Source organism: Podarcis pityusensis, assembly GCF_964106645.2.
Source record: "Podarcis pityusensis genome assembly, chromosome: 3".
In the NCBI taxonomy this organism is placed as follows: Eukaryota; Metazoa; Chordata; class Lepidosauria; order Squamata; family Lacertidae; genus Podarcis; species Podarcis pityusensis.
Window position 1 is genome coordinate 68155559 of NC_138026.1, and position 24555 is coordinate 68180113.

At 42.3% G+C, this 24555-nt stretch overlaps 1 protein-coding gene across 1 annotated transcript in view; it reads right to left on the reverse strand.

Moving 5' to 3' along the window:
* The window catches only part of NOX3 (NADPH oxidase 3), a 29223-nt gene extending 24608 nt beyond the window's left edge, over positions 1-4615 (reverse strand). The window contains exons 1-4 of the mRNA XM_080998385.1: positions 4512-4615; positions 4152-4247; positions 3280-3390; positions 2135-2219 (exon numbers count right to left, since the gene is read on the reverse strand). Of these exons, the coding sequence (XP_080854511.1) occupies positions 2135-2219; positions 3280-3390; positions 4152-4247; positions 4512-4556 (337 nt within the window). The 5' untranslated portion in view covers positions 4557-4615. The remainder of the gene's footprint in view (positions 1-2134; positions 2220-3279; positions 3391-4151; positions 4248-4511) is intronic.
* Positions 4616-24555: the final 19940 nt, after the last annotated feature.

Consider the following 24555-nt stretch of genomic DNA (forward strand, 5'->3'; position numbering starts at 1 on the left):
TGGGAACATCTGCTGGAGGAAGGAAAGCAAAAAATACACACCACGAACAGCTAAAAGCAAGTGGTCTTTTGAAAATCTATGGCTATTTCCAATATGTGAGACCTAAGGTTAAAGGATCAGGAAGAAGGCCAAGACAGAAGGCTGTGTTCTGGTTGTCTTAGGACTCCTGAAAGTTCAAAAGATCAGGGAGTGGGAACCTGTCTGTCTGAAAAACAGCATATGATGGAACAACATATGAGGGTCTGGGAAAATACCCTGATGACCCCAGATCAAATGACCTCAAATGCTACTCACTCATAACTTTCGTCATGTTTGATGAAAACTGGAAAGTATAAAGCAAGGACTTGTGCACCTAGGATTTTGGAGATCAAGAAGACAAGTCCAGAGGTCAGAGTGCATCAGCCAAACTCTGACCTCTTACCAGCTCTGCTCAGATTGGCCATCTGAGGAGGTATGCTTGAGTAAGTATGAATGGATAGGGATAATGTTTAGACCATGGGTAGGCAAACTAAGGCCTGGGGCCGGATCCAGCCCAATCGCCTTCTAAATCCGGCCAGCAGATGGTCCAGGAATCAGCATGTTTTTACATAAGTAGAATATGCCATTTTACTTAAAATGCATCTCTGGGTTATTTGCGGGGCCTGCCTGGTGTTTTACATGAGTAGAATGTGTTCTTTTATTTTAAATGCATCTCTGGGTTATTTGTGGTGCATAGAAATTCGTTCATTTTTTTTCTTTTCAAAATGTAGTCCAGCCCCCCACAAGGTCTGAGGGACAGTGGACCAGCCCCCTGCTGAAAAAGTTTGCTGACCCCTGGTTTAGACCTTGTTATTGACTAAATAATTGATTGCAGCATATAGGTGTGTGTTTGGTCTTTGACACTCCTATCTGTAAGATCCTCCTGTTTCAAAGGGTAAGCCCTCTGACCCAGCAATTAAGTGGTTAAAGGCACACATTCTTCATAACAAAGGATCTGTGTTGCTCCTTGGATGTAGCAAAGAAAGCTGCAGAAAACTTTGTAGAAAACTGGGGTGGTTTGGAGAAGAGCAAATGTTCCTGCCTCCTGTGAAGACTGCAGTTTTCTACTAACTAATGAGAGGAGAAATTTCTTGAGAGAATGCTGTCTCCTGCCAGGGAGATTCAGAATTTTAAGTCTTGTTTTATGCTTTTATCCATTTAGGTTTTACATAATTGTATTTGGATTTGCATGGATTCATTTTGTTTCATCTCATTTTTATTTCAATTTAATATTGCATTTTCATATTTGTTAAAAGAGGGCCATTTTCTTTCTTTTTTTTAAAGGGGCAGTGTAGTGCTATGCCAGGAAAAATCAGGGTGGCATTCAACTAAGTTTTACTAAGGGTAGACCCATTGAAGAGAATGGACCTAACTGAGTCATGATCATTACTTTCAGTGGGTCTACTCTGAGTAAGCCTTAGTTGGCATTTTAAGCTTGTTTATGCTGTAGGATTTCTAAACTTGTCAATGTTACCTTGCGTTACTTTCATTCTGTTAAACCTTTGTTTTGTAATGATCTGATGACTAGATAGAAATAAAGGAAACTGAATCTCACCTGCTACTAAAATATGTAAGAATTGCAAATCAATAATAGGGGTACCATAAGTGATACCAGACAGAGCTTCTTCCTTTTCCCAAAAAACAACTGCATTTATTCACTCCGTCAGCAAGCCATCCCTGAAATAACAGAACTGGTTTCCATCACAGCAGAAAGTGTTGTTATCAAGGGGAAGAGAAAATGTACTCTTACTTGGGAGTTTCATTGCAAACAATAGATTCTAAGGAGACATATTTGAGAACACTGAGAGTGTCTCTGGATACCAAGGGTAGAAAGTTGAGTTCCTCAGAGATCCCACCCCCAACCCCCCAAAATATTTTATATTTGTTTGCTCACACGTGAATTCCAAATATTCAGGGGTTTTATTGAAAGTGTGTGGCTAAAAGCAGGGCCAGGCTACACATACAAGCCCGGCCCTCAGTGTCCCCACATGGGCCAGGTCCACATTGGACCTCCCTGCATTAAGACTGCATGATTAGCACTCCAAATTCATATCACTCCAGACAAAACAAGGAAGCCTACATTCTAAGCATTAAGCAAAAAAAAAAAAAAACTTACTTGCATTCACAGCTACTCCATATGCAATAGTCTTGTGAAATGTGACACTTTTGTCAAGTTGTCTCCTCAGGACTCCTCCACAACACTTGATGAAAAGGGGAAAATATATGCATTTTAAATCATTTTTATGAACTTGAAATTGCATGCAAACGTAATTATAAAGTACAGTTTATCTAGTCCAGAATTTACTGAACATAGCTGGAATACTGCAGCCAGACGCAATGTTGAGAGGTGATTCCAAGATTCACCTATGCCCACTCCTACAATAATAAACTATGGTTTATCATTACAAGAATGATCAAAAACCCTTAGGGGAAAAAGGAGATGGTGCTGCTGTCACTGATAATGGTGAGCTACACTCCTGAAAAACTGTTACAGAGTTTCTCCTCACCTTGGAGAAGTTTGATGGCATGGTCCCCCTGATTTCCTTGCTCAAAATTAGGCTGGAGAATTTTGAGAGGCCATTTTGAGAGGCAAAACTCAAGTTAATTTTGGCTGTGGTTTATTGTAACAAGCTAGCTTCACAAACCAGAATCTGAAGTAGGCTTCTTTAAGAAAACCATAGTTAAAGCTAATTGAAGCTTGTCCAGATTGGGGCATAATGCTAAACAACTGGTGGTTAAAAAACAACAATAGTAGCAAAAGCTTCCAATGTCCTCCCTGCAGCTATATCAGCTGAGGAGAAAAGAAGAGAGAGTGAATGAGTCTAAATCACCTAGGGCCTTCTCGGTAGTGGCACCCGCCCTGTGGAACACCCTCCCACCAGATGTCAAAGAGAAAAACAACTACCAGACTTTTCGAAGACATCTGAAGGCAGCCCTGTTTAGGGAAGCTTTTAATGTTTGACGGATTATTGTATTTTAATATTCTGTTGGAAGCCGCCCAGAGTGGCTGGGGAAACCCAGCCAGATGGGTGGGATATTAATAATAAATTATTATTATTATTATTGAAATATTATAGCTATATTTGCAACACTGTTATGAGTGTATGGAAAAATACACTCCTATAAATATCCACTAGCAGTCAAATGCTACAGTTTATCAGTTTCTTTTAAATGTGCATTTATAACAAGAACATTATCAGTGAACCTTTTCAATGATCATTTAAAAGGCAATACTTGTGCAATAGGGGGAAAAGTACTTACAAAACTTGTTCCCCTTAAGAATGAAACCAGGTTTCTACTAACTGGTAAGAGGATTAGCAGGCAGTTAAAGTTGAGGCAGGTGGCAGAGGCTCTTGCCCAGGCAAGCGTGGACTAGACACAAAATGACAAAATGTGTTACACATATGAAATGAATAAAAGCACAAGAAATGTTTTAGCCCCCCAAAGCTGACAAATTACCATTTGATTTTATGTTTCACAGCTTTACAGCCAGGGAGGGCAATTCTGCCATACAGCAGGGTGAAGCGACCTGGTGTGTGTGTGAAATGGATGAAGGCAAGATTGGAATCTTAATGCTGCAACAAGACTTTTAACGTTTTGGTCCTCGTCCCTCCAAGACATCATTGGACTACAATTCCTATCAGCCCAGTCATAATGGCCAATAGCCAAGAATGATGGAGGTTGTAGTCACAAAGTAGCTGGAAAGCACTGGGTCGGGGAAGGCTGTAGTAGTATAATGTCACAAATCATACCATGTTAGGTAGTCAGGAATATTATGATGTCCCTGCAGTAAGTGGTTCTGCTTGGGTAAGAGGTGCATTACTATAGATACATGATTCAGGAAACAATGGATAAGTTCTTTTTCTAATCCAGTTTATGACTAACAAAAATGAATGAGATATGGATGCAGTATACTCCTAAATCGCAAAACTAAAACGAATCAAGTGGGGTTTAAAAAAAAGCAACCAGTTAGGCTGGTTTTAAAATTATGGGGCATTTGGTTACAAAAAACAGGGGGTGAAACACGAAGCAGAATGGCATGCAGATCAGTGAGACTTTAGGGTAAATAACAATGCAGAAGCACATCCAAGAGAAAGCTTGGTTAAAGGGGCAATTAACAAACTTTTACTTACACCCAACATAACCCGAGTATAAAGATAGGCATCCTCCTCTTCATACCAGTTGAATGTGTCAATAAACAGGTATAAGTTCATTCCCAGCCACAATAACTACAGTAAATAGAAAATATATTGAAGATCAATTACAATTACCACGTTCTTTTTCTCTTTTTCTTTTCTAATGCAATGTATAATTAAGAAATCTCACAATTGTGTTGTATTCGTCAAAAGAACCCAATTCTAAACAGAATGAAACTTTTGAGCATCAGTTGTGTGAATGATAAAAATGAAACATTTAGGGGAAAGTGGAGAGTTCCTTTGAAATATCAGAAAATGAATCAGAACCAGCAGCTTGATTATGAAATAGATACTTACAAATAACAGAACTGACAAGCTTTCATTCAAAATCCAATACACCATCTTGATTGTCTCTGTTCTGTGCTAGCAACAATTCACTCCCTTGTAATACAAATTGAATTCTCTGTATCTTCCTCTTGCTGCATAATCAGCTCTCTGGAGCAGCAGCCTAGGAATATTCTAATTAAGGACTTCCTACCAGATGTCGATCTCCAAGGGGGACATAGTTTGTGATGTGAGAAACTAATCTAATAGGCAGTTTCTGTCCAAATTATTTTGGAATAAATGAAAGGTTTATTAGAATCAGTGAATCCCAGCCCCCACCCACCCAGTTTCAAACAACAGGTTTCAAATACAGCCTAGATTTCCCCCACCCACCCACCCCTTACAAACACTGGAGATTAGGAAGCTGTCTTACAGACTGAGGCTGGTCCGTCTAGTTCAACATTGTATACACTGACTGGCAGTGGTTCTCCAGAGTTTTAGATAGGGAATGTTTTCCCTGTCCTACCTGAAATGCAGGGGATTCAACCTGGGACATTCTGCATGCCAAACAGGTGTTCTACTCTACCACCAAGATGTGGCTCTTTCCCAACAGTAATGCAATATTTAGCATATACATGTGTGTATATAATATATGGAAAATATCCAATGGATGCTGTGCAGAGCTTCCACCCGCAGTCTAGAATTTCTCATAGCTTCAGCCAGATTCTACATAAACTAATTTTACTTACCTTCAAAACCCTCCATGCCATGGCCCCACCCTGCTATTTTTCTGATCTCATAACCTGATGGATCCCAGCTCAACCAGTCTCAATCATCCAAAGATCTTTTGCCCATTCTCCCTCACTTTCCCTTATGTCTGCAGCTTCCTCCCAAGAATCCTCCAACTGCTCTCCTTTATTTCCTCTTCAGAACTCACCTTTCCCAGGAAGCCTTTGGAATATCCCCCTAGATGCAACACCCTATTGTAACTAAGCCAAAGTATAATAGAATACAGTGGTACCTTGGGTTAAGAACTTAATTCATTCCAGAGGTCCGTTCTTAACCTGAAACTGTTCTTAACCTGAAGCACCACTTTAGCTAATGGGGCCTCCCGCTGCTGCCGCGCCGCCGGAGCACAATTTCTGTTCTCATCCTGGAGCAAAGTTCTTAACCTGAGGTACTATTTCTGGGTTAGCGGAGTCTGTAACCTGAAGCGTATGTAACCTGAAGCGTATGTAACCTGAGGTACCACTGTATATTCTTCACCTGTTTACCCTTTCCTCCACCCCCTTCCTCTGTGCCTTTTAAGAGGATATGCCTCTTGGAAGCAAGGACCCATCAGATCTGTTTTATGAAAAGCACCATGCACATGGATGCTGGCATATAAATAAATAAATTTATAATAAACAAATTTAATCCACAGTTTAAGGAGGATATTGACAAGCTGGAATATGTGTTAGAGGAGGGTGACCAAGATGATGAGGGGGTCTGGAAACCAAGCCTTATGAGGAACAGTTGAAGGAGCTGGGTTTGTTTAGCCTGGAAAAGAAGGAACTGAGAGGATATATGATAGCCACCTTCAAATTTCTAAAGGGCTGTCATGTGGAAGATGGAGCATGTTTGTTTTCTCCTGCTCTGGAGGGTAGAACCCAAACCAAATGGATTCAAGTTACAAGAAAGGAGATTCTTGCACTAAATGCCAGGAAGAAAGAAGATTACTGACTAAACATCAGGAAGAACTTTCTGAATGTAAGAGCTGTTTGACAGCGGAACAGACTCCCTCCGAAGGTGGTTTTCAAGCGAGGTTGGATGGCCATCTGCCATGAATGCTTTAGTTGAGATTCCTGCATTGCAGGGGCCCTCCCTCAGGGGCCCTTCCAGAACTACAATTATATGATTCTGTGGTTCTAAATTATTCAGGTTATTATTACAGCATGGCGCACTACACCTTTCTCACACTGGCTGAAGAAGAAAGAAAATGACAAAGCAGCAAAGAAGAATGACCAGAGCATGACTAAGGTGAATGCCAATTTCGGCTCCCTCACCCTAAAAAAAAAGGAAGAAAGTAAGTCTGCATCTGAATTAGTCATACTTCAAAGCAAAAAGGGGGGGAAAAGCTGTATGAGACATTCTGCTTTGAAGTACAGCTGATTCAGACACCAATTTTCTAAAATGCGTATTATTTTTTTAAGACATCTGACTGGGATTTTTCCAAGTACAGCAGATTCAGAAACTGATTTGGGTTCCTAAACTTGTCTGTGCTTGTAGCTGTACTTCAAAGAAGACTAGTTCTGCGTAGCATTCTGCTTTGAAGTGCATCAGATCCAGATGCTCATTTTTTTAAAGAAGCCAGTGCTAGTGCATGAACTGATAGTGCTTCTTTAAATTATTATCCAGCAGATAGTAGAGTACATTTTCTTACATGAAATGAATTAATATCCATTGTGAAAGATGAATGAAGTGATGGTATACTCTGTGACCTTGCCACTGATATCAGCAAGAGATACTTACCCCCTTTTTATCTGATATAAGCAACTGCCCAAAGTTAACACACAAAGTGTAAGCAGAGGTTACTGTGTATATACAGAGAATATACAGAGCTGTCCAATTAGACAGGAGTAGCAACAAAAAGCATGCAGAGGAAAGAATTATTAAATAGTTGGCTGTTAGATTTCAATTCTGCTGTTTACATTTTCTGAGCCTAGTCACGTTCATTTTAGAATAAAACCCAACCTACACATAAGAAAATTATAACCATGATTCCGCTTTTCAGAGACTGTGCTCGCCTCTGAACTGTTCGTAATTTACGGAATGGATTCAGTCACATAACGGAAATGGATGTTTGCACAATTAAAGTGGATTAAAGCCCTGAGGAATTTTTGTGGCTAAAGAAGTGACACACTTTCAGACTGGAGACTGGACCCCAGTTCTGGGTGCTACAATTTGAGAAGGATATTGACAAGCTGAAACGTGTGCAGAGGAGGGTAACCAAGATGTTCAAGGGTCTGGAAACCAAGCCTTATGAGAAATGGTTGTCTTTCAAATGGTTTGCATGCTCCGCATCTTGTGATCGATTATGCAGGGTAAGGCTTACCGGTCATCCCCGCCCCCAATGTTTTTATAATAATTTTTTTATTGCATTTTAAAATCTGCAGATATACAGTCATACCTTGGGTTGAATGTGGTTCGGGTTGAGCACGTTCGAGTTGTGCTCCACGGCAACCCGGAAGTAATGGAGTGTGTTACTTCCGGGTTTCGCCGCTCGCGCAGGCACTCAAAATGACTTCATGCGCATGCGCGGAAGAGGCAAAACACGACCCGCGCATGCGCAGACATGCTGTCATGGCTTACATTGCATTCAGGATGCAAACAGGGCTCCGGAACAGATCCCGTTCGCATCCCGGGGTACCACTGTACATCTTATTTCCTTCATTCTTATACATACATACATGCATGCATGCATACATAATCTATTTCTTCTTCTAAAATTATTCATCTCCATAGTACATTAATTGACTTCCCCCTACCTCTTAGCAGATTCTTCATATCTCTTTATTTCCTTTTTCCTTCAAACTGTGTTCTAGAATTCTTTCAACCTTTCCTCTCCCTAAAATAACTCATCTAATTGTTTTTTACTTTGTGAAATTTATTCTAGGCACATCGAAGTTTTAAGTTGGGAACCATGTTTAGCTAGTTTTTTAAAACGTTCCCATTCCTTTTTAAACCTTGTAAACGAGTGATTTCTTATCACTTTGGTCATCTTGGCTAGTTCTACATATTCACCCAATTTACTTTGCCACTCTTCCTTAGTTAGAGTCAAATTCCCTTTCCAGTATTTGGCAATTAATACTCTAGCCAGCATAGTTGCATATAGAAATAATCTTTTGCTTTCTTTTGGAATGTTTATTGTCATAATACCCAATAAAAAGGCTTCTGGTCTTTTAGTGAATGTTTGAGCATTTTCTTTAATTCTTCGTAGACCATGTCCCCAACCCCCCCCCCCAATGTTTTATTCAAGTTAGCATCTCTGGTATGGGGAGGGGTGTTATCTCTTCATTAAGAAAACTGGTTTCTTGGGAAGAGGGTTAAATCTAGAGTCCTTCCTACCCCACCTCTGAGAAAAAGAATTCAAACATGTAGTCTCTTGCAATTGCAATTTGACTATGAATAACCCAGTCTGGGGTGGGGGTGGGGGGACCTACAATGAATGCCTCTGCTAGGTATGACTGCATCTGTCAGTTTTGGTTTCTCATTTTTTCAATGTTAAGCGCAGTTCTCCATATGTCTACACCTGCTTGCAATTTAAAAAGCAAACGCGACCTTGTGAAAATCCATCCTAATTTCAGTTGGAGTTCTCCTGCTGTATACATTTTTATATGCAGTTTGGCCCAATGGAATGCAATTATGAGCATTATTTTCAGTAATACATGCATTTGTAGGCACACTTTGCCCCAGCACAGGAAGCTCTGTACATATTGCTTGGCTGGAGAAGTGCATTGCAAAATCCAGAGGACTGCAAATTTCGAAGGATGGCTATTTTACGAAGTGTGCCAGAGACCGCAAATTAGGCAGGTTCACCTTTAAATGCAAAAGGAATCAAATTTCTCCCCCACCCCCACGTGTGGATCAGCTGACATCCTACTCATTTTGATTAAACCAAATTAAAGTGTGCATAGTGCCTCAGACAGCGTTATTTGAAAGGAAGGGGAAAACCTGGTAATTCTTTCTGTTCTTCTCTCCTCCTCCAGAGCTATAAGCTTTAGGCTTGCCTGAGGCTTTTAGTGCTTTAGTAAAAATGCACTTGAAGGGTTTAAAAAAATATGTTGCGGTGCAACAGGTGGATACAAAATGTTTCTCATTCTGTTCAAAATGAGTGCTTCTGTTACTAGAAGATTGAAAGGAGCTATTAAAACGTGCAGGGAGCCTTAATATCCCCCAAGGAATGGCAGGGAGGGAAACAGAGTGAATTAATTTCACTTTACCATGAATAATTCATTTTTTAAAAAAACCCCAAATCTATCTTATTAGCATGACAAGTGGTACCAGGGGTTTCCAAAGTAAACAGGAGGGTGCTAATCTCTAGAGAAAAATAGGTTGGGTGGAACAGGCTAAACCCTAAACAGGGTTTAGAGAGAGTTGGTGAGTGGACAGTCACTGAAGACTTGGTACAAGCATCAGAATCCATGGGTGTGTGGGGGGTGTGGGTGTGGGTGTGTGTGGGGGAGAGAGAGAGAGAGGGGGGGGGAGAGAGGGAGAGAGAGAGAGAGAAGCACATCTGACTGCTAAGGGAATAAGTGGAATATGGGTCTTTATGCTTACCCCAGTCTATGCATCCTTCAACTGTTAAGTAGTCCTCCTTCCATTCTTTGCCCGACTCCAATTCAGTTGTTATAGCTGGAGCTGCCACCACCACCTTCTTTTTCTTCTGTGTCGGCATATCACTTAGCTGTAGTGTAAGTTCCACATGTACAAAGCCTTTAGCTTTTTAGTTGGTCCTCATAAAGTGATTACCCAACTTTGGGCTTCTTGTTCTTCTTATGAACCAGCGTGGCTACCTTTCCTTTTTGCACCTCTTCTGGCTCTTAAGAGCTCATGATGACACACTTCGGGTTTTTATCCTGTACAGTACATTACAAGCATCTAGATGAGTGTCACTTTATATAACACACATGTTGGGTACATTAAGACTAACGTAGAGATGATAAAAGTTAACCAGATCTGTATGCCCTTGTAGGCATGAAGCCTTAACTTTGAGGGCATGATTTGGTCAGACAATCACAGATTTGTTACAGGTGCAGCTTTTGAAAGGGTTTTAAATACTGGTATTTTTTTTTAAGTTTGCCTCATTTTCCAATTTCCTAGAGAAGTGACACTACAACATTTGTCTCTGTAGGCTGAGTAGGTCAAGAAGCTTTGTGATTTGTTTGATCATTCAGGCCGTCAAAGGAAAACAATATGCAAGATAGTGATTGGTTTGCAGAGCAATTTTCAGATGATTTTGAGCAGGCAGATGCTAAGGTTCAGCTACAACTGGCTTGCAATGTTGGGTGATTCAAAGTTCTGCAAAGGGAACTGACTGGATTTCTACAGACCTTCTCTCAATAAAAGTAGCTGAGAGGTAGTCACATGTCGCCCTATCCAGTGGTGACTGTGCTCCTGGTCCTAGTAGCATCTAGTCATGTTCCATTAGGTTTTAAGTCTTGTTTAAAGTGGAAGAGTACACTGGATTATCTGCCAGGTCACTCCTGATCCTCTTATCCTGAGAGCCCAGCACTGTGTGTGTGTGTGTGTGTGTGTGTGTGTGTGAGAGAGAGAGAGAGAGAGAGAGAAAGAAAGAAAGAAAGAAAGAAAGTACACATCAAGTCATGTTACGGGTCTAAGAATGTGGAAACAAATTGCATTTGTCTGTTAGGTATTTGTGTTTTAGATGGAAGCCATGAAATGTGGCTGGCACTCAAAGGCCCAGGATCTGTTCCTACTATGATCATCTTACTGTGTGAACAAACTATTGCTTAGCACAAACTATTCTCTCCCTTATTTGAATAAAGCAAGAAACTATAGCTTGTTTCAAACTGCAAACGGAAGCTTCTAATGTTGCCATCCCACATGAAAGAGAGAACAAGAGGAAGCGGAGTGCATGGGCCCAAGGCTTGCCACAGTTTGTACCTGTAACAATGCAGCCACACTTAAGAAGTGTATACACAGTTTATTCCATCAACTTATTAAATTACTAGGAAACACTCAGAAGCAGCAAGTCAGCTGGTGAAAAAGAGGCTTGTAAATATACAAATAAGCACACGAAGGTTAAGTATTTGGTCTATTTGCATCAAGGTGTTCAAAACTATACAGTCTTGCTCTCTCTCCCACAATGCAGTACAGTGGTACCTCGGGTTACAGACGCTTCAGGTTACAGACTCTGCTAACCCAGAAATAGTACCTCGGGTTAAGAACTTTGCTTCAGGATGAGAACAGGAATTGCACGGCGGCGGTGTGGCCCCATTAGCTAAAGTGGTACCTCAGGTTAAGAACAGTTTCAGGTTAAGAACAGATCTCCGGAACAAATTAAGTTCTTAACCCGAGGTACCACTGTATCTAGAGGAGAAGAGCTGCAGGATCTTCAGAGCATGGTCTCCCTGCTAGTCTTCCAACAGTACCTTTCTTTTCTATGTTGACAAAGGTTTTCAGCAGAAGACAGGTGCACAGTTGAATCTACAGGCAAGGAACATTATATGGAGACACACAATTATGAGAGTGCATTTTTACCATTTAAAAATGGGGGAAGAATATTGATATACATATACATAAATTTAATTGATCTAAAATAGATTTACAAAAAGGAATGAAGGTAGGAAGGTAAGAAAGAAGAAGGAAGGTGAAGGAAGGAAGGAAGGAAGGAAGGAAGGAAGGAAGGAAGGAAGGAGCCTACAGGACAAGAAGTGTTAAGTATTTGACTTGCTAAGTGGTACCTTGTTTTTTAAAAAAAATCCTGAAAATTGCTTTCCATTTTTACAGGCATTTTAAAATATAATCCCTCTAAATATATATTATTGTGTACTATTCCATCAAGTTTGTATATTTAATTTTCAGATGAAAATTACAGGTTTCTAATACACTCATGGATAGACTCAGTGTGTTCTGCTGAATTATCAGCACTTTTCTCATAAGAACACAAACTAATGCAGTTAGATCATAAAATTGCATGAGATAACACCAAATTGTAGCAGTATATATTTTTCTTCATCCACAAAGCAAACATCTTTGACTGTATAAAACAAAGCAAATTGTTCAGTTCCTGCATTAGGATAACCCTCAATCTCTGTTTATTTTACTAAAGTCCAGGGGATTATGCAGTATTAATATTTTAACCTCCCTAGACAAACACTTAATTTTACAAAATTAATTTTGCCTTGTTTGCTTAAGACATAGATTATTGGATTAAGATGATCTCACTGCTGGCTCCTATTCAAACAGTTTCAAGGATGATGACATGCTTTCAAGTGCATTGGATAGAATATTTTAAGCAGGATATTCAGTGTTCTTCCCTTGGTTGAAGCCTAATTTTGCATATCCTTCCTCTGGATATAACAGATGAGCAGCATGTGATGAGCTGAAATGGCAACTTTACCACTTTAAATAACAGGTCATGTGAGCCTGTTTAATGGTTTACACTTCAATCAATGCTCCAAAATAGACTAGGTAGATTGTACTGGGCTGAACAATTGCCAATAATTTCTATTAAGCAAGTTTTATGGGACCCAAATCAAATGCACAACAGGACTTTGGGTTTCTCTTCTTCCCCCGATCAGCCCCCGCAATGCCCCAAACTGTTCTGGAGGGGGCCCCAGCCCTACTCATGATTATATTTTTTCTTCAGTGTGTTGTCTTTGTGGTCAGTTTAAAGGGTTCATAGCAATTTTATCCAAACCACTCTTTTCTTTGTATCAAATTCTACAATAGTCTAGGGCTAGAGTGAACTTCAGCTTAGTCATCAACTTGGACCCTTTGCTGTAATTGGGGAAGTTTTCACTGAGAGGAGCTTTTGTTTCAAGCATGGTCCAGTTAATACAATCAGAGGATTTTTAATGGATGGTTTCAAAATATTTGTATATCTTTATCATTCTGGATTCTATTCATGTAGGAACAATAGCATTTCTCACTATATGATATGCTGGCCAGTTCTCAAAATAAAATAAAATATGATATGATATGAAGGTCCGAGCTAAAATATTTCAATGACTATATACGTCAAGGCAGTGACTGGTTTTCAAAATCTGAATTAAATGTGATTGAATGCACCAACGTTTCACAGTCATAATGCTTTTTTCCTTTCCCAGCATTGCCTTCCTAATAAAGTTTTTGTCATTCTGAAATAGTGGAATATTGTTCCTTTTCCTAGTTTGGGGAACCACTATATAAGCCCCTTCCAATTGGAGGGGAGCTCTGGAGTCGGAAACATGCACAGATAGTCATGGTTAGATAACTGGTGATCAGATGCTTGGGAGGAGGAAGAATGGAAGAGGTCCCCTTTTGAACAGCTGAGTGGTACTATCACTGATTATCTGGGGGGAAAGGAATTATAGCCCTATTCAGATGTGCTGTTTCTTTGCACAATGTGAGAGAGAATATTGGGGTTGGTTGGCAAGTCCCACGCCCTCCAGTGTTTCACTTTTCTCCATGATTAGGAAAGTGAATCTCTGAAGCGGAGCACCACCTATACTAATAAAGGCTTCTCACACAATTTATAACCCGGATTTTGCAGTGTTCTAAATTTCAGAAAATGTCCTCCACAAAACTCCCATGCAATGGGAAAGTGCACACAAGAGAGGGAAAGGGATGCAGTGGCTGACTGGATTGTGCCCCCAAGTTTTTATACGAGTGATCTAGCCAAAGTTAAGCCCTCTGACGACCCAATGATATTGAAGGACAGAGTTAGGCACATGCTTTAACCCTGACCCACAATAATTAATGGGCTTTAAAAGTGATCGGCAGGACTGTTTCCACAGAATTTCCCCCAAGTACTCAAAGTGACATTATTTATGTGGTTTAGTCTTGTGTGGCTTATTTTTTGCTTTGTTAAAAAACAAATTGACAAAGCCCTGAACCAGATTGGAACTGTGTATGGGGGAAGGTTGCTAGGTTTGCTTGTTTGTTTGTTGTTTTGCCCCTACCATGATCTTTACTGGAATACCCTCATGGTTGCTGTTTGCAATGAGAACCAACTAGCCTGGTTTTTCTCATTGAAATTTATTTCTACCAACATTTCTTTATAAACATTAGCCCTCAGCTCAGTTGCCACATGGTGGCAGTGCATGACTACACAGACAATGGAGAAACGTCAACATTATCTGGCCAGACATCACCCAAGGGCCCTCATGCTGCCCACTTCTGGCTAGGTTGCTCTTGTATAAGTAAAAGCAACAAAACTGGGAAAGTCCTTGATGTTATTCCTCCTTTGGAACTTGAGCATCAAAAAAGAAGAAATGAACAAAACTATTTGCCATCAAAGTTTTGAGAAAGGCAGCAATCTAAACAGAGTAATTCACCAGTTCTTGAACCATCCTATATGTAAATGGCACGATTTTGTACAACTATGTCAATATTTGAAATATGTTAGTCCTGTAAGATGACGACAGGGCAGGCCTGGATTTAAATTCGTGCTCAGCCATTAAGCCCATGGGGCAACCTTGGGCCAGCAGTTGCTGTGAGAATAGGTTAGGAGGAGGGAAGCTTGTTGTGCCGAGCACACCCAGCCCCCCAATGAAGACACTGTTAATGGTTTCAGAACTCACAGAGTTAAAGAGTTCTGGTGACGTCTCTTTCCTGAGGCGTGGTTAGAAACACTTAAGGGAGTGGTTTGACTCTGAGTGTTTCAGTCTGACTCTGGGACGCTATGCGAGAGGGAGAATGTGTCAGTTCTCGCCAGGTCTGAATTTATGGTGTTATTCTACATGATTAAAGGCAAGAGAAGATAAGGACTGCCTTGTGTCTGCTCTGATTTATTACACACGTGCTGCAATTGCTTCTCACCGCTGTGTTTCGCTCTGCTACCGGCAAGAGAGAGAGGCTGGAAGGATCGATTGATCGGCACGGACAGCAGCGATTCGACGCAAGGAGGAAGTGTGCCAGGCTCCATGTTCAGTCTCTGTTTACACTCTTGTCCGGCGTAAACCCAAGAGGTTATGGATGCTTGCCGACGCTTTGAAGCATTGCAGGAACGTCTCACGTGTGGGGGAAGCCAGCATACTAGCTGAAAAATTGCTGGGGCCAGCTGGAGCTCTGGAGCTGTGTCTTTGAAGCTGGAAGGAGCTCGCTGGGAGGAGAAGCCGATCTGCCGGAGCCGGGAGGCGGAGGAAGCTACTGCCGAGACGTGAGTAAGCTTAGCCCCCGGGGGAGGAGATGGCTCAGTCCCAGGAACACGGCTTTGAGCTTAAGCTGCCGTGTGCGAAGTTAACTATTAACTCGTGGTTAGAGTGGAGTTATTTAGCAGAGCTGTCCCTAGTCGGAGCCAAGCTCTGGGAAACAGTCACGCCGATGTCTACGTCAGCTGGGGCTGTTGCAAGCCAACGTGAAGCTGAGGAGCGTGTGCTTACTTTTCTGGCTGAGAACGTGAGTGCTGATTTGAGGCCTATTGTTCTGGATGCAAGGAAGCCTGAGGTCGCTTGGGTGGCTCTCCAGGAAGCGTGTAAAGCTGGGGGCGCAAGCAAGGGCCGGGAGATGGCTGCATCAGGACAGAAAAGGCAAGAAAGCACGGAAAGCCGGTGCACAGCTGGGAAAGGCTGTGGGACCCCTGAGGGGGGTGAAGGGACTATTGCCACTGCTGCTGCTGGTTTAGCAGAGTCAAAAAGCTGCGTGGGTGATGCAACATGTCTGCGTGAGGAGCTTGGAGAGAGGCAAGCTGCTGGGGGCCCTTTACCCATCACTGGGGGTGCAGGAAAGCGTCCTGGGAGCCCTGGGAGCAGTGGGGGGGCGGTGAGCAGTAAAAGCTCAGAGAAGCCTCTTTTTCCAAAGGCTGCCAAGAGTTGTTTGCGTCGTGAGTCGAAGCCTGGGAAACAGGACACTGCTAAAGGCTTCAAGGCCAGCCATCTGCTGCAGAGGGAGATACGTGCTGCAGAGCTGTCTGGGAACTCTAAGATAAGTCCAGTCTTCAGAGCAACGCAGGATGCTGCGGTTACGGACGCTGCCAAGGACAGGTGCAGCCAGACGTTTGTTGGCATGGCAACGCTACAGAGCAATGCCAGCAGGGACACAACTGTGAAGTGGGTGTTGGACTCAGGAGCAAGTCATCACCTGATAACGCCATCTGCTGGGGAGCTGCGGAATTGCAGAGCTGTTTTGGCTGGAATGACTTTTACATTAGCTGACGGGACAAAACGAAATGTATCTAAAGTTGCAAATGTATATGTTTCTGTTTTGCAGGCGGAGCTGGAGTGCTTCATTGTACCAGGGATGAAGTGTTGCCTGTTATCGATTTCTGCTCTGGCGAAGCAGGGATACAAAATTTGTTTTGAAAATGATACCTGTTCCATTTTCAGAGGGGGGAGGCAACTTGTCAACGTGGAGAGCAAGGACAATCTCTTTGTTCTGGAAACACCTCTGGAGGGTGGGGGGAATGCAGGGAAAGCACAGGCGCAGTGTGCTAGTGTTCCCAGCCATGATTCATGTGTTCATATATGGCACAAGAGAATGTCTCATGCTTGTCTGGAGGATGTTAAGAGGTTGCCAGGCTGCACCAAAGGTTGTAAAATCACGCCATGTGAGGGATCCCTAGTGTGCAGGGCATGCAGCAAGGTTCAAAGGTGCAGGTTTCCCGGGGTAAAGAGGGTAACCACAAAACCTTTTGAGTTGGTTCACACAGACCTTACAGGGCCAATGAAGTGTGAGAGTCTGGGTGGGGCCAGGTATCTGCTAACGATAGCGGATGATTTTTCTCAGAATTTATGGTCTTTTTCTCTCAGGTCGCAGAGAGAGGCGGCGCAACTCATCCAGGATTGGGTTGCGGAGGTAGAACTAAGGTTCTCCACCAAGGTGCAAGAGTTCAGGAGCGACCGTGGGTCACAGTTCACTGGGTCTGCTCTGAAGGAGTTCTTCAAGGAAAAGGGAATTCGTCACCAGGTGACGGGTGCAAAGTCTCCTCAAGAGAGAGGCGTGGCAGAGCACAGGAGTGAAGCACTGGCTGAAGTTGTCAGGGTTTTACTGTGTGACTCTGGGCTGCCTCAGGGCTTTTGGAGTGAGGCTTGGAAGTTTGCCAGCTTTATTTTTAACAGGTCCTACAATCACGATGTAGGTGACACACCGTTTTTTCTGTTGCACAAGAGGAAGCCACAGGTGCATTTCTTCCGTTCGTTTGGTTCCAAGGCTTCAGTGCCAATACCAACAGCGCAACGGAAGGAGGGTGGTCCTAGGTACCAGGACATGATTTTCTGTGGGTATGATCCTGCAACAAATGGGTGGAAGTTTGCATACCCAGAGGGTGATCAGACCAAGCTGCTGGTCAGCAAGCATGCTGAGTTCTTTGAGCAGGGTGGTTGGTCACAGCCTAGGGTTGGTCCTGATTTTCTCTCAGAATGCTTGTCCGATTCTGAGGGGGAGGAAAGGGAGGAAGAAAGGGAGGAAGGAGAGGCAGAGGCGGAGCCTGTTGCTGAAGACCAGGTTGCCGATGATGGTCAAGCACAGGGGTGGGTTTCTCCCCAGGTTAAGAGAGAACCCAAGAGTGAGCCTTCATCTCCTGTTAGCCAAGTGCAGGAGGCCCGAAGACGCAGCAAGTCAGAGGGGGAGTCTTCTGAGCTTGCTGGAGACACACTTGCTGACCCCAGTGGGTCAGGAGAAGCACCCGAGGTTGTGCTCCGGCGGTCAACTCGGACCACAAAGGGGGTTCCACCGGAGAGGTTTCAGGTCACCAGTGCGTGGGTTGGTTTCGCACAGTGTGATTCTGGGAGTGTGGAAGGGATTCAACAATTGCCTGGGATAGATGCCAGTGGGAGGCAAAAGGCAATGGGAGGTAAGTTGAACTCAAAGAGGTCTGTAAATAGGGGTTCACAGTTTCCCTCAGGATTCGTGACGAGAGGGGGTGTTAATGGTTTCAGAACTCACAGAGTTAAAGAGTTCTGGTGACGTCTCTTTCCTGAGGCGTGGTTAGAAACACTTAAGGGAGTGGTTTGACTCTGAGTGTTTCAGTCTGACTCTGGGACGCTATGCGAGAGGGAGAATGTGTCAGTTCTCGCCAGGTCTGAATTTATGGTGTTATTCTACATGATTAAAGGCAAGAGAAGATAAGGACTGCCTTGTGTCTGCTCTGATTTATTACACACGTGCTGCAATTGCTTCTCACCGCTGTGTTTCGCTCTGCTACCGGCAAGAGAGAGAGGCTGGAAGGATCGATTGATCGGCACGGACAGCAGCGATTCGACGCAAGGAGGAAGTGTGCCAGGCTCCATGTTCAGTCTCTGTTTACACTCTTGTCCGGCGTAAACCCAAGAGACACATGATTGGAAGTTTAGTTATTTATTGGCAAAACACTCAATTACATCAGTTCCTAAGGTGCAAGAATTGCATGCACCACTCCTGCTAAATATCTAGTTAGCCATCTTCTTCTAAAGACCTGTGCTCCGACCTAAACAGTTGCAGCAACAGCACAACCATGCCTCCAACAGCACGTTTAAACCTCCTCTTCTGACATGGTGCATGCAAGCAGCTGATGACACAGCATCTCTAGCTCCTCCTGCCACTTTAAGTCTCTCCTCATCCTGAGAAATCATGGGTGAAGAGATGGAGGAGAGTCTTATGGCCCAACTCTCTCCGAGACTGTCTCTTCCACCTCTACACCTTCCTCCACCTCCTCTTCTCCTGCCTATACTTCTGTCTCTGTTTGCCCAGTCTCTGCCTCCTGTCTCACAGGTGGCACAGAACTCCACAAATCACCGGTCCCTTCCCCTGGATCACCCTCCTGCCCCCTGCCTCCTCTGCCCGCCCTTCAGACTCCTACCTGTCCCTGACACCTGCACACCACCGTTGGAGTGATGCTCTATTTCATTCCTGCTGGTTTTCCAGGTCCCTCACTCCAACAATCAGTTAGCATGGGAAATTGAGCCAATGGGTGTGAATCACAAATGGCTATTGTGGGCATGACTTGTCACAAAATGGCTGTTATAGGGGTGTGACATAATGGAGCACCTGGAACGCGGTGCAGCTGCTCGACAGAGATTGGGATGTCCTGTAACAATATAATTGATTTGCTCTGTTTTCAGCATTGTGAAGTACAATTAATTTTTTTCATTGCATTACTAAGAATTCATATAGTTTTTGATTTACAGTTTGCAATTATAATTTGCAATTAGATGAAATGATTAGAGTATCTTTCATTTCCCCCATATTTCCTTAAGGGACAAAATACAATTGCCTTCTGCTTCAAATGAATCAGGATAAAAGCCTCTCTGTATCTTTAATGTCCTTTCAGTTAAGGTCAGTGGGCAACATCTGCAGACAATATGTGAAGTACCATTCACTTTTGTCATGCTAGATATTTTGTGTAGCCCTCTTTTGGTGTTCCATTAGAACTCATGAAGGGGCAGGCAGGAATACATGGAGTAAGCTCCATCCATCCCCACAATGATACACTCCCTGGACAATGGGTGATCAGCATTATTGTGAAAGGGACTCCCTTAAGTGTAGGGTTTCGAGCACTGAAACAAGAACCCTGAGTGGCAGGTTAGAGACAGTCAATAGTCTTTCTCAGAAAGCTGCAGGTCTTATGGCAAGCCCACTACAATCCATAGTTTCCACGCTATTGCTTTATTTTTGTCCCACTGTTGCCTCTGGCAGGTTTGCAGGTTTCAAGATACTAGGAAGACAACACTGGGATAAGAAGACACCAATGCACAAAAGCTGCTCCAAGACTCCTGCAGCTTTATTGAACAGACCTGTCCCAGCTCCTTGACTTACTAAGAAAGTCCCCTGCATTGCCACCAAAGCCATGCTTGAGAATTGAGGAGAACCTCTGAGCAGCATTAAATGTTGCTCATTCTCTCTCTCTCTCTCTCTCTCTCTCTCTCTCTCTGTGTGTGTGTAAGAGCAAAATCAGTTGAAATCAGAGATACCCCCTGGCACAAGTATAATTCTGCTCCACTTGAACCAGGCCACTATTGGATCCAAGGCATTGTCTATTTCTAGCACAAATCTCACAAACTGTACTCTTAGGCTGCAATCCTAAATGCTCTTACTGAATACAGTGGCACTTATTTCTGATGAGACATGCATAGAATTGTGTTGCTAGTTTGTTACTATATTTTAGAAAATTAATTTCCAGAGGTTTCTGAAAGGCTATTTGTCAGAACATTCAGAGTGGGACAGATTGTATATATCCTACCGCTGGCTAGAATCACATATCTAGCCCATTGTCAAATAGAAATGAAACAGTCATGGGGTTCAGGTATGTTAATGCTGCTGACATTTATGCTTGTTTTCATTCATTTTTGTGATCTTTGCTCATGACTACTTAGATGCAATACTGATTCTTTTTGTAACAAATAGATTAATTATACTAATCTTCCTTTTGCATAATGAGCTCCCATTAGAAATGAATGTCATTAAAAGCAATTTGCAGTTTCTTACATTTATAGGGGGAGTCGGTGCTTCTAAGCAGTCATCAATCCCTCCCTCCCTCTGACAACCTACCTATGTCGTATCAGGGTTTTAAAAGCCTTTTGAATGCCATTTTTTAGTATGTTTCTGAAACATCCAAAGCAACATTGCATATTTAGGTGGGATAGGGAGAATACAATCTCATTAGCAGCTTGCTATGATGCAATGTTCTTTAACATTGGGTCTTCAAATGTTGTTGTTGGACTACAGCTCCCATCATTCCCAGCCACCCTAGCCAATGGTCAAGTATGATGGGAGTTGTAGTCCACCAGCTTTGGGGGGCTCAAGGTGGAAGAATGGTGTTGTGGAGCATGGCCTCAATCCAGACAATTAGTTGCCTTGAAATAAATGGGTGAAATTAGTCACAGTTCCAGCTACCGATATTAAATATGTAACCCAGCACCCAAGCAGAAGGGAAAATAGGGATTCTGTGCATTCTGTTGCACAGTCTTCATATCACTCATGTAAGCCTATGCTACCATGAGCTCATGTTGCCTCTAGAGGTCTCTACAGTCTGTGTTCTGAGTTGTTTGAATAAGGCCTCTCTACTACTGCCCCAGTAGATGACAACATGGGGGTAATTGCCTGCAATACTGGGCTTCTGATGACACAGAGTGATTCCTCAACCTATGTGGGAGGTTTTGTTCATGTACAGCTTCACTGCACCATGAAATCTGCAGTTTTGATGTCCAGGACTTTACATGCAGCCTACCACAAGAACAATGCAGATTAGTATTACTTAGCAGGAACAGCAAGGGACCCTTTGATTCACATCCTCCCCAAATAATTGATTGCCATTGTGCTTGACACTCGGCCTGAACTGTATGCTATTGTCAGAACCCTACATGCTAATGTGAGCCAATGAAGTGGGTTAACCACTGGCAAAGTCCCTAAGTGCCTAACAGCTATATGGAGATGGAGTCATTCAACCAGGGGACTTGTATATGATGTAAGTAAGAGTGTATGTGCGACACATACATTGTGTGTATATGTGTATTGCTAACAACAGCGGTGCCACAAACAACCATTTGAAACAGCATGAAAAATATAATCAATTTTTGGTTTGGAACTGTAGCCATAACTTTTATAAAAGAAAAATATCACACACGGTGCTGAGATATTAGTCTATGGTATGAAAGTAAGTGAAAAAATTTAAAATTGTTATAGTTCTTTGCCTGCAATTTGGTCACTACTTAATTTAATTTTTATTTTGTATTATTTAATCAAAACCAAAGCAAGCAACTCATTTGGGTTGTAAATCACACGACACCTGCCCTTTATTTCATGCACTCTTGATCACTTTTGGCAGGTGTGATTCAATAATTCAATCACTGGCCAGACAAAATTGCCACTTAATCAATAGGGAAGGTCAGAACTCTAAAAGTGATACAGAAAAACATCTAATAAAAATCTAAGACAATTAGGTCTACATAATGTTTTGCTATCTTTTAGACACAGTTATTGACTTCACAGCTGTTATTGGTTGTAACAAAGTGGCTTCAAACTTAGTATCCTATTTGCATAGCTGTTAAGATGGCAGGCTATTCCATCCTGTTTATCGATTGCTTCAGGTTATCTGATATTCTGGCCTTTACATCCATGGATGCACAAGTGTCTCATATGAAGAAGTTTTGAATAATAATCAACAAGTTCTGGACACATTTATGTATCTGGATTTTTCAGTGAAACTTTCCAACTTCCTATCGCAGATTTTACATTTAGATGTGATCACTGTACCATGATCACTATGAGAGGCTGTCATGTTAAAATCTTCCAATTCCTGTAGCTCTGTTTGGTACCATTTGTTGGCTATATGCAAAGTACTGGATGCAGATAAACTTATTATAATGATTTCTAATTTACTCAATAAATCTAAGGGGTTTTTGGGTGCAGGCATGAATATCCTAAATCTCTGCTGATTTGGAGTAATTTACTGATGATAATGTTGAATGTGATGATTTTATATAGAATTAAAGTAGATTTATATAGATTTAACAGAATTAAAGTGAATGGGAAAAGAGTCAAATATATTAGCATTCAGAACTGAACAAATGCATTTCTGTGATCTCGCCATCCCATCAGACCCCTTGCACTGCAGTCCACTGCATAAAAAGGACTCCTAAACATTTGGGGCACTTTTTCAGGGTGGTCTTGGGGGTGCCAGGCAGAGGAAGGTCATCTTTGCCTGCCTCCCTACATTGATAGGTTTGTCCTGAAAACAATATGGTGCACAGAGTAGCATTCTTGGCATCAAAACCAAACTGTGCATTATATGTAAATTTAAAGCCTGCTAGCTGCTTCTTTTAGCTTTGTGAACTCATCTCCATACTTCTTTACGGAAAAGCACCCACTCTTTTCATTGCAAACACCAGCCATCAGGCTTTAACGCATGCAGTTGAAGGGCTGTAACATATAGCCTGGTACTTAGTCACTGAATTCTGACCTAGAAAAGGCTATGTGCTATGTGCTGCTTTATAACCACATCCAGGGTCAAATACTAAGATATTTTCTCTTCTAGATGTGAATGCACCAGTGTATTCAAATGGTTATCACCATTCTGCTTTTCCTAGATGAGAATTGATTTTGCTAAGTGGAATTGCATGAATACACCATGTAGTTCAGAGCTTGCAAATAAACACACTTCTATTTCACTGCATGCACAGCACCTCTGGCTGTGTACACATAACACTACGCCTAGAAGTGTGTTGTTGCAGATGATTTTTATAGAAGGTAGGTCGTGTTGGGTTCTTCTTTTCTTCTCCCCTCTTGGGAAAGGTGGGCAGGCTACTTGATAGTTGCTGGGAAACCAGGTTCAGCAAGGACTTCTGCTTGTGCAACGGGGCATATTTCTCTCTCCTTCCCCCATGCATGTCCTGTGTCCTCCCCCAAACCTATTCCAGAAGGTTGGGGGAACCCCTAGAACAGATTTAGGAAATGCACAGAAAGGGGGTATTCCATTGTGCAAAGAGAAATCCTTGCATGGATGGAATGTTCCTGTAGAGCTACTAGGGAGTCTCCTTCTTAACACTCCAAGGAAGCGTTAACTGGTCATTTTGGGTTTCGTGAAGTGAGCCATGTGATGAGCTAGATGCTGGGAACATTGCAGCTTTCTAGCATGAGAGTGGACCTGGAGATTCTAGATAGGAAAACCTGCCAGGTTAGGAGACTTTGGGAGTCAACTAACCCGCCCAGATAAATAAGGCCTAGTTCTTGTCAAGAACGAACAATGCAGTAAATATGTTTCTAGGCTGCAAATTGGGGGGTGGGGTGGGGTGGGGTTCATATGATTGAATATCTCTTCATATAAAAGAGCCTGCGTGCAGAAAGATGGACAGTCACAGAATAAACTAAGGTAGACCCCCCCCTTCCTCAACAGCTAGTTTTCTATGTACAGGGATTTCAGACATTTATTTTTAGTGGGCATTTCAGGGGGTTGGACCAGATGACCATTGGCGGTCCCTTCCAACTCTACAATTCTACGAATCATTGGATCATGTGACACTTACAGGCAGCACAGTTGAGAAACCTGATTCTGAGTACTAGACATAAGAAATGAATAACTCTGAAGGGCAGCTTTAGAAACAAAATAAATAAATCATTATATAGCCCTCTAAATATGGTTTTTTTCAGAACGCGTTACAATATTTTCTTGTCAATACAATATTCAATCAAGATACCAAACATCAGTTCTAAACAGTGTCGCTGTTCAGCATTATTGAGCTTACTTAAATTGTGAGCAGTTTCAATTTAAACACACGCTGCTATTTAATTATGCCTCTATAGAAGTTTTCTCTAAGTCCAATTAATCAAAAAGACAGTATGAAAAAAAGTAATATGGGACTAAAAATGTGTTGCATGCACAGTAAATACATTTTTTCAACTGCTTCTGTTGCAAAGACTTTAAAACAGGGAGGTCCTGTAAACCAAATTCCCAGCCTCT